The sequence below is a fragment of the Myotis yumanensis genome, unplaced genomic scaffold, assembly GCF_028538775.1.
Source record: "Myotis yumanensis isolate MYYU_CA2020_CCGP unplaced genomic scaffold, mMyoYum1.0.hap1 SCAF_22, whole genome shotgun sequence".
Taxonomy (NCBI): Eukaryota; Metazoa; Chordata; class Mammalia; order Chiroptera; family Vespertilionidae; genus Myotis; species Myotis yumanensis.
The window spans coordinates 10,700,260-10,714,887 of record NW_027223773.1 but is presented as its reverse complement, the minus strand read 5'-3'; the positions used below and the strand labels follow the sequence as shown (position 1 = coordinate 10,714,887).

The following is a 14,628-nucleotide window of genomic DNA, read 5'->3' as shown; positions in this document are numbered from 1 at the left end:
AAGCTGTATTGCTGCTTGTGGTGCCCTGTGGCAGTGAAGTTTTCCTATTGTCATTGTTAACATTAAATGCATCAGAAAACTCTTAGCCAACTCCAGTGTAGTAACAAGATCCTAAAGGTTTTGCATAATGAAGTCTACGGTTACCATTTATGTACCATCATCAGTTACAGACTTCACAAACGAAGCTTTTATAAAAATGTGGGTTTTTTAACATATATATTTGGGGTTCCTTGCCACCGAGTTTCTTGCAATTGCTGTGATTTGAAGCTATGCTACTTACAACAGAAATCAAAATAGCAATCTGGAGGAGTGAGCTTATAGATTTGGCCTCTCCAACACCAGCCAACAGCCATGCATTTAAAATGCCATGGCAACCACGATTTAGGCACAAAAGAGTCCTGATGTTATTTAGCAACCTTGTTGTGACAAAATCGTGTCCAGTTTACCTTATTCCATATCACACTGAATAGATACTTTAATCATCTAAAAAAACCTCTCTCTTCTAGGCCCAAATGTACTTTCATGTTTTAATGGGTGTTCAAAGAGCATACACAGTCTGTCTCAATAGAGTTACCTGGGGCTGTCGGTGGGTGGGGGGTCATGTGTATTGTTTTGATGGAGGATAATTTATGGGGCGTGGAAAAAAATAGGTCGATCATTGTCACCAGGCCTGGACTCATGGTGGCAAGTACAAGTGCAAATTGCACCAAAGCAATTGCTCTCCAGGAACGCATGGTCTGTTTTGTCCCTGAATCAAATGTGACTCTGTCTTCTGTGCCACTCTCCTCCAACCTTAATAGCTTCTTTCACATACTCTATTTTTTAAAAATACATTTTGATTGATTGCAGAGAGGCAGGGAGAGGGACAGAGAGATAGAAAACATCAATGATGAGAGAGAATCATGGATGGGCTGCCTCCTGCACGCCCCCTACTGGGGATCGAGCCCTGCAAACCAGGGCATGTGCCATGACCTCCTGGTTCAGAGGTCAAAGCTCACTGCTGAGCCACACCAGCCGGGCTTCACATACTTTATCAGCCATGTTTCTCATTTCTTCTAGTTTACATTTCACAGTTATATTGTTGATCTTGTGCACGTTTCATGGATATACCTAACTTCATATTGTTTATCATCATCCTCTTTATCCTCCTGTTTCTAGCATCACCGTTCCTCCTGAAGTAGAACCTCTAGAGAGTTTTAAAAATGCAATCCTAGGATAAATGATTCTAATAGTTAGATTATGGGGAGTGGAGCTAGAGAAAATAGTTTTCAGCATAAAGTCATTTGCATAGATAAATAATTCAACAATTCTTCTTTCCATTGAGTTAGTATTTGATTTGTTTTTGTACTTTTGATGTGAAAATATGAGTCATCTTGGCATTGGTTATTTATCATGAACTATTTTAAACTTCCATTAAATGGTTGGAGCAAGTTCAAGAAACATTGACAATGTCAACTATATTTTAAATCACGATATTAATTGTGTGTAATGCACCAAGTACAATGCTTATTATTTTGTGGAGATGCATAGAAATTTAGTATTGATATGCTCTTGTACTTTTCACCTGAGGACATAGAGTTTTATAGTTTTATAGAATTTGCACTTCTCTCACAAATAAGACAATTTTAAAAATTAAAGTCTTTGTTACTGAAGTAGGTTTATATCAGTATGACCGTTTTATTTTTAAATGCCTCTCTTATTAACAATGTGTTTGCAAATTGATTTCTAAATTCAATTTTAAATCCCAGGAATGTTGCAGGATATAGAACTAGGAATACATTAAAATTGCAGTTTGACATTAAGTGCTTAGTAAAATGATGAAATAAGAATGACTGACAGGAAAAAAGAAATGGTCAGAATATCTTCAAACTTAATATTCCCATTTGAAGAAACAGATTATATAGTTATATAATTTCTAATTATTCAATGTAATTTATAATCATATATATAATTATATATAAACTAGAGGCCTGATGCACGAAATTCGTGCAAGAGTAGGCCTTCCTTCCCCCAGCTGCCGGCACTGGCTTCCCTCTGGCACCCGGGACCCGGGCTTCCCTACAGCAGCTGGCAGGCACCCAGGACCCAGGCTTCCCTCAAAGCCCCAACTTTGTCCAGAAGGTCATCCAGAAGGACATCTGGAAGGACGTCTGGTCTAATTAGCATATTACACTTTTATTATTATAGATTAATAACATGTGATATAGTTATCACATATATTTAATTATAACATATCTAAAATTTATATAGTTATATATAAATTGTTTTAGTATCATCATGTGAGATAATAATCATATATAATTTTACATACATATTATAATATATATATGATTTATATAGCTGTGTATAAGTTACATATATGTTGTAGCATCAACATTTTCTAAAGCTTTTATTAGTTTGATAGCTTTAAGCATATGCAATTGTAAAAGATCCCACACATATAGAAACAGAAACAAGCATACTGCTTTAGGATATAACAGAACCTAATCAACACATATTTTACTTTTTTAGAAGTCTAGTGTAGAGCAATATAAGAATGGGTGGGAATTTCTACTTGAAAGCACTAATAAATTAATACTCGGAATAAAATCCAGTTCATTTGGTCTTCGAAGTATAAGCACAAGCACATTTATAGCAATATTTATTGTTCATGACAATGACCCAAGATAGAACCCCATTCTAAGAGACTTGCACAGCAATCTAGACCATTTAAATTGTGCTTTATTGTAACTTTATTGCGAGACAGGGAGAGAGAGATAGAGACAGGATGAATGGGGATGCATTAGATTGATCCAGGCAAGTAAAGTTTCAAACACTTACGTATGGAGGTTAGAAAGCCAGGCTGATTTCTGAATGGGCATTTGATTCATGAGTCAGAGGTTCAGGTCCCAGCTCCAGCTCTCATTTCCTTACATGATACCCAGTGGGCTGGCCAACCGCCCTGGGCTCCAGGGACCTTATTTGCATATGAATGGTGAGGCCAGATGAGTTTTAGAAATTTACATAGGCTGGCCCTGCTGCATTTTCTTAGAGGTTTCCCCCAAAAAAAGTTTAATAAATAAATGTCAGTATTGTTTTATAATAAAGATTTCTAACTAAAAATAAAATATTTACTCATCGATTTAGTTCACCATTCTTGAATTCCTACCGTGTGTAATTCTGAATAGGGAGTTTACAGTTAAATAAGTAAAGTTAATGTAACTTTTGTAAGAGGATTGCAAAGTCATTTAATCATTGCCATAATGAAACATAAAGGAGACTTTATGGTAAGATAAGTAAGGTATTCAAATACCACAAATGTTGTGGGTCCTCAAGTGAAAAATTCAAGAGCATATCAATGCTATATTTCCTTGCATCTCCACACAATAATAAGCATTGTACTTGGTGCATTATACACAATTAATATCATGATTTAAAATATAGTTGACATTGTCAATGTTTCTTGAACCTGCTCCAACCATTTAAGGGAAGTTTAAAATAGTTCATGATTGTCGTGCGGGTAACTGGGTAAGTGGAAACCACACAGAAGAGTTTAGACTTTGTTGTCACCATAAAAGTGGGAATATTTGTAGATTTTTAAGCAGAAGAATAAAATACTTAAGTCGGTTTTTAGACAGTAGCCTGGTAGATAGTTCTGATTCACTGAGGAAAAATGAACCAACAAAAAACAATTCTTATATGAGTCAAAACTTGCTCTCTACATAAAGGAGCATGCCCTTGTCATAGCTTGGGTAAAATTGATGACCTTCTGTGCGTGATGCTTTTGACCAAAGAGGGCATCCACGATTCCCCAGGAGATGTATGCCTGGCCCAAGGGAAGAAAGTAGAATGACAAAGAGAGTCACCTGCCTGCTTTGTGTCTGGAGGTGTGGATGGTTGCTGTGGATCAGATCCTGGACCATTCCGTGATGTTTCCTGTCCAATGTATGCTGTCCCTGTGTGACAACTCCATTGAACCCAGAGAGCATGGTCAAGCCTGACTTACATAATAAAGTTGGTGTTTTTTTTTGGGCAGGTAACAGAAACACGGACGGGTCCCCTGGGCTGCAGTAACTATGACAACCTAGATTCTGTCAGCTCTGTTCTGGTCCAGAGTCCTGAGAATAAGATTCAGTTGCAAGGTATGTAAGTAACACTCATTCTCCATGGGCCTCGATGGCAACTCTCCCGCTGTGATGACTTTCTTCTTTGGGTTATCAGGCCCGTGTGCAGTGCTGGGCTTTTAAAATTCTCATAAAAGGCCAATTCTCCAAATTTTGAACCGATATGAGCATTCCAGAGAAGATGATGGAAATGTCAAAATTCACTGTACTTCTTAAATTATCTGTAGCGATGGAAAATTTTTCATGATAGTATTTTACTTCCTTACGGTTCTCACTGGCTCAACAAGGAGCAGTTTATTCATGGGTCTGCCTGAGCTTTGCATTTTTTCTTTTTTTTAAAAAATATTTTTATTAATTTCAGAGAGGAAGGGAGAGAGAGAGAGAGAGAGAGAGAGAGATAAACATCAATGATGAGAGAGAATCATTGATCGACTGCCTCCTGCACGCCCCCTATGGGGATCGAGCTGTCAACCCAGGCCTGTGCCCTGACTGGGAATCAAACCGTGACCTCCTGGTTCATAGCTCAGCGCTCAACCTCTGAGCCATGCTGACCAGGCAGCTTTGTATTTTTTCTTATAGATTCTGGTAAAAGTTGTAAACCTACTTATTAATGGTGTAACACGAACTGTTGACGTTTTAAAAATAAATATATATGGCTGTTATGGCTGCATTTGTCTTCTGACAAATAGAAATGTACTTGAGAATACATACATTTTGATATCTATATTTTCCACTATAAAGATAGATTATGTGATAATGCTAGTAACGTACCATCTTTTTCTATTTGAAATAATATAATAGAGGGTTTTAAAAAATAATAACTTTTAACAAGTCTAGATTGTTTCTGAAATGCTCGTGTGTATGCATATTGCTCATTCATTCAGACAGTGAAAGGTTATGAATAAACATGCACTAGTTTGAATAAGTTCAGGAAAGTCTTGGTGTTGGCACGTTGTCTAAATCCTGCCGACTGATCAAAGGAGTAATTCTGAGTTGTTCTTTTCTGGTCTGCCTTCTTCAATTGCGTAAGCGCGAACTGTACATATTCAATTTTATATCAACATGCATTTTTCTCTCAATGCTAATTCTTTGTTTTTATTGAATGTACCTCATAGATAATGATTAAGGGTCAAACATTGGCTTTTTTTAAATAAAGGAAATGTAAGTGTAAAAATACAGTTTTAGAGTAAATAACAACTATGTGTTGGTCAAATTTCCCCTTACTGTTATGTTTATTTTCATCTACTGATTAGTTTGAATGTTTAGCCTTCTTATTAAATTTTCCTGTGTAGCAATAAATGCTGAAATTGAAACAACATTCTTTAAAAATATATTTATTAATTTCAGAGAGAAAGGGAGAGGGAGAGAGAGGTTGAAACATCAGTGATGAGAGAGAATCATTGATAGGCTGCCTCCTGCATGCTCCCCCACTGAGGCTTGCCCTAGCCAGTGTTGCTAAGTGGATAGAGCATCAGTCCTGGGACAGAAGGGTCCCAAGTTCGATTCCGGTCAAGGACACGTAGGTTGCAGGCTGGATCCCTGGCCCTGGTTGGGTGCTAGCGAGAGGCAACCAATCAATGTGTCTGTCTCTCTCATATTGATGCTTCTCTCTCTGTCTCTCTTCCTCCTTTCACTGTCTCTAAAAATCAATGGAAAATATCCTCGGGGGAGAATTAACAAAGAAAAACAACAACAAAAAAAATACTGAAAACTGTTAGAAATCAAGTGATGCAGAATAAACACCTGCCTCCCTTTTCAAGGGTAGACAGTCTCTACCTACAATGTAGATGATTCTACATGAGGGAAAAATAACCAAACATTCTGATCAAATAAGTCAGAGAGCCAATCAAGTAAGTTCAAAAAACAAAATCAGATATTCTGAGGGGTTGAGCACGTCTATATTTACTGGGCTTCTTGCACAGTGCATGGAGTCAGCATATGGTGCAAAGAGTTATAAATATTTGCAATTTTGTGGACTTAGATAATTTTCCAGGGTTCGTGTTCAACATGCATCAATCCATTTCTTGATACACTGAGTCTTTGACCTTTTTGGCTATCTATAAATATAAAAGGCTAATATGCAAAGTGTCCCCTTGGGAGTTCAACCAGAGACCTGGAGTGCAACCGCTCGCTATGACATGTGCTGACCACAAGGGGGCAGCGTGGAATGAAGGAAGGCCCCAGCCGGCAGCCAGAAGGCCCCGATCGGCCCTTACTGCTAGCCAGGCCCTAGGTGCACGGGGCCTCTAGTTGTAAATATGTATTAAGCTTTTTTTTCTTGATCAAAGCAAAATTGTTTGCTGTGTTTGCTCTTTAAGGCCTGCAGGCTCTCCTCCCCGACTATCTTCAGGAGCGTTTTGTGCAGGCAGCTCTGAGCTACATCGCCTGCAACTCCGAGGGAGAATTCATCTGCAAGGACAATGACTGCTGGTGTCAGTGTGGCCCCAGATTCCCAGAATGCAACTGCCCCTCCATGGACATCCAAGCCATGGAAGAGAATCTGCTTCGGATAACCGAGACCTGGAAAGCCTACAATAGCGACTTTGAGGAGTCAGGTAAGACCTGGGTTTTAACGCCACACTGCGACTTGGCCCAAGGAATTGCCTTGTTGAAAAGATCATTCTTGGGAGGTATTTTACTTAGCTTTTCATTCTTCTTTCAAATGGACATGGGATTGCTTTTATGGATGGTTATTCAGTATTTCACCAAAAACACACATGGCGCTTTGTGTATTTCTGCGTGCTTTCGGCATTGGACCTAGCCTGCTTTTGAGCTCACATGTCATTCATTCTGTTGCTTTCGTCAATACAAGAATGGATTGTGTGACATCTCTGATACCTCGCTGGGTTTTTCCAGTGTCCCTGAGCTTCCTGACATCTCCCCTGGTTCTGTGAATTCGCTGGGCACCTGATCTTCATACTCCAGTGACCACAGACAACAGTTTGACCAGCCGTTTCCACACAAGGAAGATTGCCCTCACCCTAGCCTCTTATAGAGTGTCCTGGACACACTACCATCCACCGCATCAAAGTCATAGCTTTGCTCAGCACAGTCCGCCTCCATTTCCAGCCCCGTTGCTGTCTACATCAAGATAAGCTTGGCGGTACTGTAATGGCAAACTCCCCTAGCATCTCAGATAGAAACTCCATTCATTTCTTTTTTTAAAAAAAATATTTTATTGATTTTTTACAGAGAGGAAGGGAGAGGGATAGAGAGTTAGAAACATCCATCAGCCGCCTCCTGCACACCCCCTACTGGGAATGTGCCCACAACCGAGGTACATGCCCTTGACCGGAATCGAACCTGGGACCTTTCAGTCCGCAGGCCGATGCTGTATCCACTGAGCCAAACCGGCTAGGGCTCCATTCATTTCTTGCTCACACCACAAGTCCACACAGATGAATGGGAGTCTTTGCATTGCCCTGTTCCCACCTCGAGTCCGGCTGAAGAAATGTCCTATCTGGGATGATTTGGGAATGGAGGCAGTAGAAAGAGAGCAGTAAACCATTGTGGCTCTTATGTGACTTGCCAGGAATTGATTACGATCACTTTTTATGGCCAAGTCTAATTTCAAAGGAGACAGATGCCATTATGCCATGTGCCTGGAAGAGAAGACAACCCAGAATGTTGGTGGACAGCCAACGTGTCAGCCAGGGTTGGTTTTTCAGAAACCGGCAACTAAAAACATATTCTCTGTCATCTCACCACGTAATCGTAGGTGGGACTATATGGTTTACTCTTGGTATCTGGAGTTTCATAGTCCGGGAAAGGAGATGTAGACTATTTTGTTATGTGAACTTTGACACATTCAATCCATTGTAGCCATCATTTTGTCAAAACTCAGTAGTTGGACATCAGATAAACAAACTTTATCAGTAGCAAGCCATGTGATCATTAGTCACTTAATCTCTTAAAACTGCTATCTTATTAGTTATTCAGTTACCTTATTTTGCTTAGAGGACCTAGGTATAAATTATCATTTGAAATTAACTATCAACATATAATATTGCATCCTCATGGGTGGAGATCTTTGGCCATCATATGCTTATATTTATAGCATAACTGTTTTATGGGGATTGGTAATTAGAATATAGGAGTAAGGGAAAGAATGGAGGCTTTTCATAATATCAAGTCTCTAATGATGATTCTTAAAATATTTATGTAAGTTTTAATTTACTGTGATAATCTGCTCATTGGCTCTACTGTAACTTACAGGTATCCCCAGCAGGAGACAATATTCAGCTTTCATACTAATATATCAAAACCAGTTTGGTTTTCACTGCTGTTTGCTCCCATTGGTCAGTGTGTGTTCGATCTGATTCATCAATGCCTGGCTGTCTCCTATTTAATATATTATGAATATCACCTTTGCCATGACCAAATTTTATCCTGTACTTCAGTTAATTTCCTAACATCATCTGAAAGAAGATGGCTGTAGAGTGTCAAGCAGGTGTCTTATGCAAGGATTCCTGATTTAGCTCCCAAGGGCTTTCTGCCAGATGCCATCTACCTGCTCCTCTTTGCCTGATGTATTTCCATTCCTAGATCAGGTCCTACATCTCAACTGCCTGTACAGGGTTCCATGTTTTTTTGAGGGCAGAGAACAACGTATTTATTTTTATTTTTTACATTTTTTACTGATTTCAGAGAGGAAGGGAGCAGGAGAGAGAGATAGAAACATCAGTGATGAGAGAGAATCACTTATCAGCTGCCTCCTGCATGCCCCACACGGATGAAGCCCACAACCCGGGCATGTGCCTTGACTGGGAATCAAACCATGACCTCCTAGTTCATAGGTTGATGCTCAACCACTGGGCCACACTGGCTGGGCCAGCATATTTCATTTTATCATTACACTAGAGGCCCAGGACAAGAAAATTCATGCACTGGAGGGGAGGGTTCCTCAGCCTGGCCTGCCCTCTCTCACCATCTGGGAGCCCTTAGGGGATGTCCCACTGATGGCTTAGGCCTGCAGGAGGTGACTGGGTGATCAGGGGAAGGCGCCACCCCCATTACCCCGCAGCTGCTGCTGCCTCTGACCTCCCTCTGTGGGAGGCGACTGGCCAATCAGGGGAAGGTGCTGCCCCCATCACCCCACTGCTGCTGCCACTGCTGGCTGCTGCGGTTGGGCTGCCAGCCCTTGGCCCTCACTTCTTAACACTGGCCCTGCCCCCGCCCACTGGTGGGTGGCGGACGATCTGGGGCCAGGCCAGCTTGGGGAGGGGCTGGGGGAGGTTGAGGCACAGCAGTTTGTACCCCATCCAGCCTCTGCAGAGGCGTGGCACCAGGACCAGGCCCATGCAGCCTCCTCTCCCACTGCCTCTGTGAAAGGGGCCACAGTGTTAGACCGGCCTGCGCCGCTGTCTCTCTCGCACTGCCTCCAGCCCTTGGCCCTCATAGTGACTGTGGCTTTGTCTGGAAGGACATCCGGAAGGACATCTGGAAGACGTCAGGTCTATCTGATCTAATCAGCATATTACCCTTTTATTAGTATAGAGGAAGACTGGTAAACTGTGCTCTATTTAGTAGACACGCTGTACATCACAATATATGTTGATTGATTGATGAACGGGATCAAATATATGCGCAGCCAGGCGCTGCCCAGGCTTTGATTGAATCTGCCTCGTTCCCTACCTCTTGAAATGTCACCGCAGCTAAACTTGGTCTTTTCAACAGGCATATTCAAAGGAGCAGTGCTAAGCACCAAAAACACTTTACCTGTTATATTGTTTTGTTTAGTCTTTACCTCAGGATTGTGAGGGATTTTGGGGGGGTCATTTTTTTATATCCCTCAGATCTGAAGAGTGTGAACAATAAGGCGATTGATTACAGATAGTGCTTTTTCCATTGCTTTGAATTTATTTATTGAGAAAAGTTATCTCCCTAGAGATGTTTGTTTTAATGCTATCAGAGGCCATTGTTATTAGAACCCATAATTTGGTCAACTATCAAGGTTAAGTGGAAACCAATCATTCATCATTGATTCAGTATCACCGAACTAACATAAATGGGGACTTTATTCAGTGTTTTATTTGTTTCTGTGTTTTAATGTCAGGTTTTTGTTTTTTTAAGTAGACATAGACGATGGGGAAGGAAGATTAATAACTCATACTGTATATTCAGAGAATTTTTACATGGTTGCATACATGACACACAGACACAGACAACACTATGGTGACACCTACAGCACGCACAGAGCATCCGCCAAGTGGCTACAGGGCCTGTCACGGAGGGTCTCGTTTAATGTTTGTTATCTTGCTAGTATGACTTAGCAGCCAGCCGTGAGGAAGAAATGGCCCTTTTGCTGGCAACAGTCAGCACCTCGTTTAAGGAGTTGACAAAGTGTGAGCGGAAAGATCCTGAAGTTAATTGGCAGCTAAACAAATGTGTGGCCTTATGTCAGATCGTCAGGTAGCTGTGTTGTGTGAACTCCCAGCAAGTATCATCCCGGGAAGGTTGGCCAAATTTGTCACCCTGGCTATGCAAGATAACACACACACAGAGGAGCAAGACAAATGTCCCCAGGCACTGCGGGAGCTCAAAGACGCGTCTCAACTCATAAAACTAACCGGGGCTGGCTCTCGAGTCCGGTTTGTCAAGCCTCCTGCCTGGTGGGGAATCCTCTGCTCTACACAGTGTAGAGTTTATGTTTTCACTCCTGTCTCCAGGGGTGGGGAGCTCTCTGAACCACAAAGCAAAGCCCAGGAGCATTAGTTGGAGCCCTGTCATTAGAAGATGACTCTTGCCCTAGTGCAGTGGTGGCGAACCTTTTGAGCTCGGCGTGTCAGCATTTTGAAAAACCCTAACTTAACTCTGGTGCTGTGTCACATATAGAAATTTTTTGATATTTGTAAGCATAGTAAAACAAAGACTTATATTTTTGATATTTATTTTATATATTTAAATGCCATTTAACAAAGAAAAATCAACCAGAAAAATGAGTTCGTGTGTCACCTCTGACACGCATGTCATAGGTTCGCCATCACTGCCCTAGAGGGTTTGGCTCAGTGGATAGAGCATTGGTCTGCAGACTTAAGGGTCCCGGGTTCGATTCCGATCGAGGGTAGTACCTTGGTTGCAGGTTCCTCAGACCTGGTCAGGGCACGTGCAGGAGGCAACCAGTCAATGTGTCTCTCTCACATCAATGTTTCTCTCTGTCTCTCCCTCTCCCTTCCACTCTCTCTAAAAATCAATGGGAAAATATCCTTGGGTGAGGATTAACCGAGAGAGAGAGAGAGAGAGATGACTCTTGTTTATTTTGAAATTGTATTTATTCCTCACTTTTCTGCAAAAGTAGCATAATGGTGCCGTGTGCTAAAATATTTGTGGCTCTAACCTTTGTCCAATATGCTTTCTTCTCCATATGCATGCAGTGTCCACTCCCTCCTCCAGGGGCAGCCTTCAGGTATTTGCATAATTCTCCCACCTCCCCTGTATGTGTGTTAAGGAATCTCGTATTCCTACTCTCTTAGGTGACCTTTATTTCTAACCCATTGGCCTACCTTGTAACCCTCTTGGAATAATGTCAGTTTGTTGGTGGAATTCAGAACTAAACAGAACACAGTGTTATGAATGTGGATTCTTTAATGTTACATAAAACAATTATCTTTATTCTATATATTACACAGACTAAGGAATCCATTAAGTTTTTGGCAACTATGTCATATTATTCAGACACACTGAGTTATGGTAAATTCTTTTTAAAGTAGCCCAGCTGGTGTGGCTCAGTGGTTGAGGGTAGACCCATGAACCAGGAGGTCCTGGTTCAATTCTTGGTCAGGGCATGTGCCGGGATTGCTGGATCGATCCCCAGTGGGGAGCATGCAGGAGGCAGTAGATCAGTGATTCTCTCTCATCATCGATGTTTCTCTTCCTCTCCCTTCCTCTCGGAAATAAAATAAAATAAAATAAAAATAAAATAAAATAATAAAATAAAATAAAAATAAAGGGAATACTCAAATACTCCCACAGCAGAACAATAAAACTTGATTAAAAAATGTTTTTTATAGATTTTTCACATAGTCTGCTGGTAAGTCAGATCCCCTCTCTTTTTATTTTTATTTTCTCACACACACACACACACACACACACACACACACTTTTCTCTCAAGTAAATGCTGACCTTTACTTTGTTTTCACATTTCTGCTATTGCTGCACTCTCTGAGCTTTTTTGGAATCTGAGTCCACCATGGACTAAAAATAAAGTCTTTTTTGGTTTCTTATTACTCATCAGCTTTTGGTTGTTTATTGATTTGTTGATTTTAGCAGAAGAGGGCCGATAGTAGAACTCAGTCCGAAAGCACACTACGGTTTCCCCGGAATCGGAGAAAAATTCCATATGGATTCTAGCAATTCGCTTGGTCGACTTCATTCTTCTTCTGCCCAAAATAAGATCCCATTTTATTTCTAATTAATACCAAATTGAAATGATGTCTGTATGCCCAACCATTTTAACATTTTATTTTTTTTTCAAAAAAGGGTTATTTCCATATAATATAATTAACAATTCTATTTAAATGCCCTCAAGCCCAGTCTGAATGATAAATGCCACTTTGCAACAAATTCTGCTACTTCTGATCGGATATTCTTATTTCTGTGCAAAATGTCGACCGGCCGGTGTTTCAGTTTGAAATTTATTCCAAAATGTGCAATGAGCGGCCACAGATAAAACACCAACATGCCCTGAGTTTTTCTCCTTGATCATTTTTTTCTGTCCTGATATCTTCCTTTCTGTTAGAATGCATACTAACACTTGGAAATTCTCGGATGAAATACAAGGTATTTACCATCAAGAAGGTCTCCGAGGACAAAGTACATCTGCTCAATCTTTTAAACAATGCTTGAACTTCTCGGCGTTTTTTTAAATTTCGAGTCAGCTTTGATGATAACATTCTAGGAGGTGACAATCCTTCCCTGGAGGGTGGAGAGCCGTAGAGGGATCTAGTTAGTTGAAGTTGTAAGAAACCGATTTTTTTTTGTCTTAAAGAGAAATACATTTTTCGTGTGTGTCTTTTAAAAAATGTTCTTTGCTCTCTCTTCATCCTAACTCTATCCCATGTTGCTTGAAAGAATCCAAGACAGATTTACAATGAAGCAGAACATTCTTAAATACATATGTTTTATACATAATGAATTACCCTGTGTTGAAAAGTATTATATCCATGCCCAGCTGTGGTGGCTCAGTGGTTGAGCATCAACCTATGAACCAGGAGGTCACAGTTTAATTCCTGGTTGGGGCACATGCCTGTGTTGCAGGCTCCATCCCTGAAGGGGGCGCACAGGAGGCAGCCAATTGATGCAATTTGATGTATAGCACAGGAGAAGGCTGACCCTGTATGCCTCAGCTAGTGACATACCTGACTAATGATAGCAAGTGACACCAGAGGACAGGGTGCTGTTGGTAGGCCAGTGGCATCACAGTGGCCTTTTGTTGTGGTTGCTAATCTGTCTCATGTTGATTTGTTTATTTTTGAATTTATTGGGGTGACATTGGTTAGATTATATAGGTTTCAGGTGTATCGTTCTATAAACCATCATCTGCAAATATTGCATTGTATGTTCACCACCCCAAGTCAAGTCTCCTTCTACCACCATGTATCCCCTCTTTACCTTCTACTTCCCACCACCCCACCGACACCCCCCCACTTTTCTCTCTGGGAACCACTATATTGTTGTCTGTGTCTATGACAGTGGTTCTCAACCTTCTGGCCCTTTAAATACAGTTCCTCATGTTGTGACCCAACCATAACATTATTTTCGTTGCTACTTCATCACTGTCATGTTGCTACTGTTATGAATCGACATGTAAATATCTGATATGCAGGATGGTCTTAGGCGACCCCTGTGAAAGGGTCGTTTGACCGCCAAAGGGGTCGCGACCCACAGGTTGAGAACCGCTGGGCCCTAAAGGAACAGAATCTACTCCCCAGAGAAGCATGACTGCAGGTGGAAGGCAGAGCTGGGGTCATGCCTCAGTGGTAGATGCCATTTCTTCTTTACCGGGTTGGAGTCTATCACAGTTAACCACCTGGGTCAGAGGACGGCAGAGAAGGGTCATGGGGAGGGAGAAGAGCCCCCAGGACCTAGAGCAGAAGCTCATCTCGACCGCCAACAACCGTCCCTTGACATGAAATGCTTGGGACTGAGAACATATGACAGATCCAGAGTCATGGGTTATATGTACTGAACACCAGCTTCAGAATAACTGAATGGAAATAGCAAAGCCACCTTTTGAAGAACTTTAGTTATGAAAAGAGGGAGAACCTTAAAGCGGCAGATTGAGGACAAACAGATTCTGGTAAATATTCCTTGATTGGAAAAGTCACAAGGCCTATTGTTACACCAAAGGGAATGCAATGATGAAGAAGAGACTGTTAATAAGCAGGAGATGGGGGCGCTATGAAGCATGCCATGAGGGCTATGGCCATGGATGAAGGCGGGAATTGGAGTGTGTGTCTGTCTTTCTATGGGGCAGGATAAAGACATTCTTCACACGTGTGGTACTTTGGCTAATTTGAAGTAAAA

General features: G+C 41.2%; 1 protein-coding gene across 4 annotated transcripts in view; it reads left to right on the top strand.

Moving 5' to 3' along the window:
- BRINP3 (BMP/retinoic acid inducible neural specific 3) overlaps positions 1 to 14,628 on the top strand; it is a 227,914-nt gene that overhangs the window by 164,521 nt on the left and 48,765 nt on the right. For all 4 annotated transcript variants that reach the window (XM_070401317.1, XM_070401314.1, XM_070401316.1 and 1 more), the window contains 2 exons: positions 4,016 to 4,121; positions 6,422 to 6,658. In XM_070401317.1, coding sequence (XP_070257418.1) covers positions 4,016 to 4,121; positions 6,422 to 6,658 — 343 coding nt within the window. The remainder of the gene's footprint in view (positions 1 to 4,015; positions 4,122 to 6,421; positions 6,659 to 14,628) is intronic.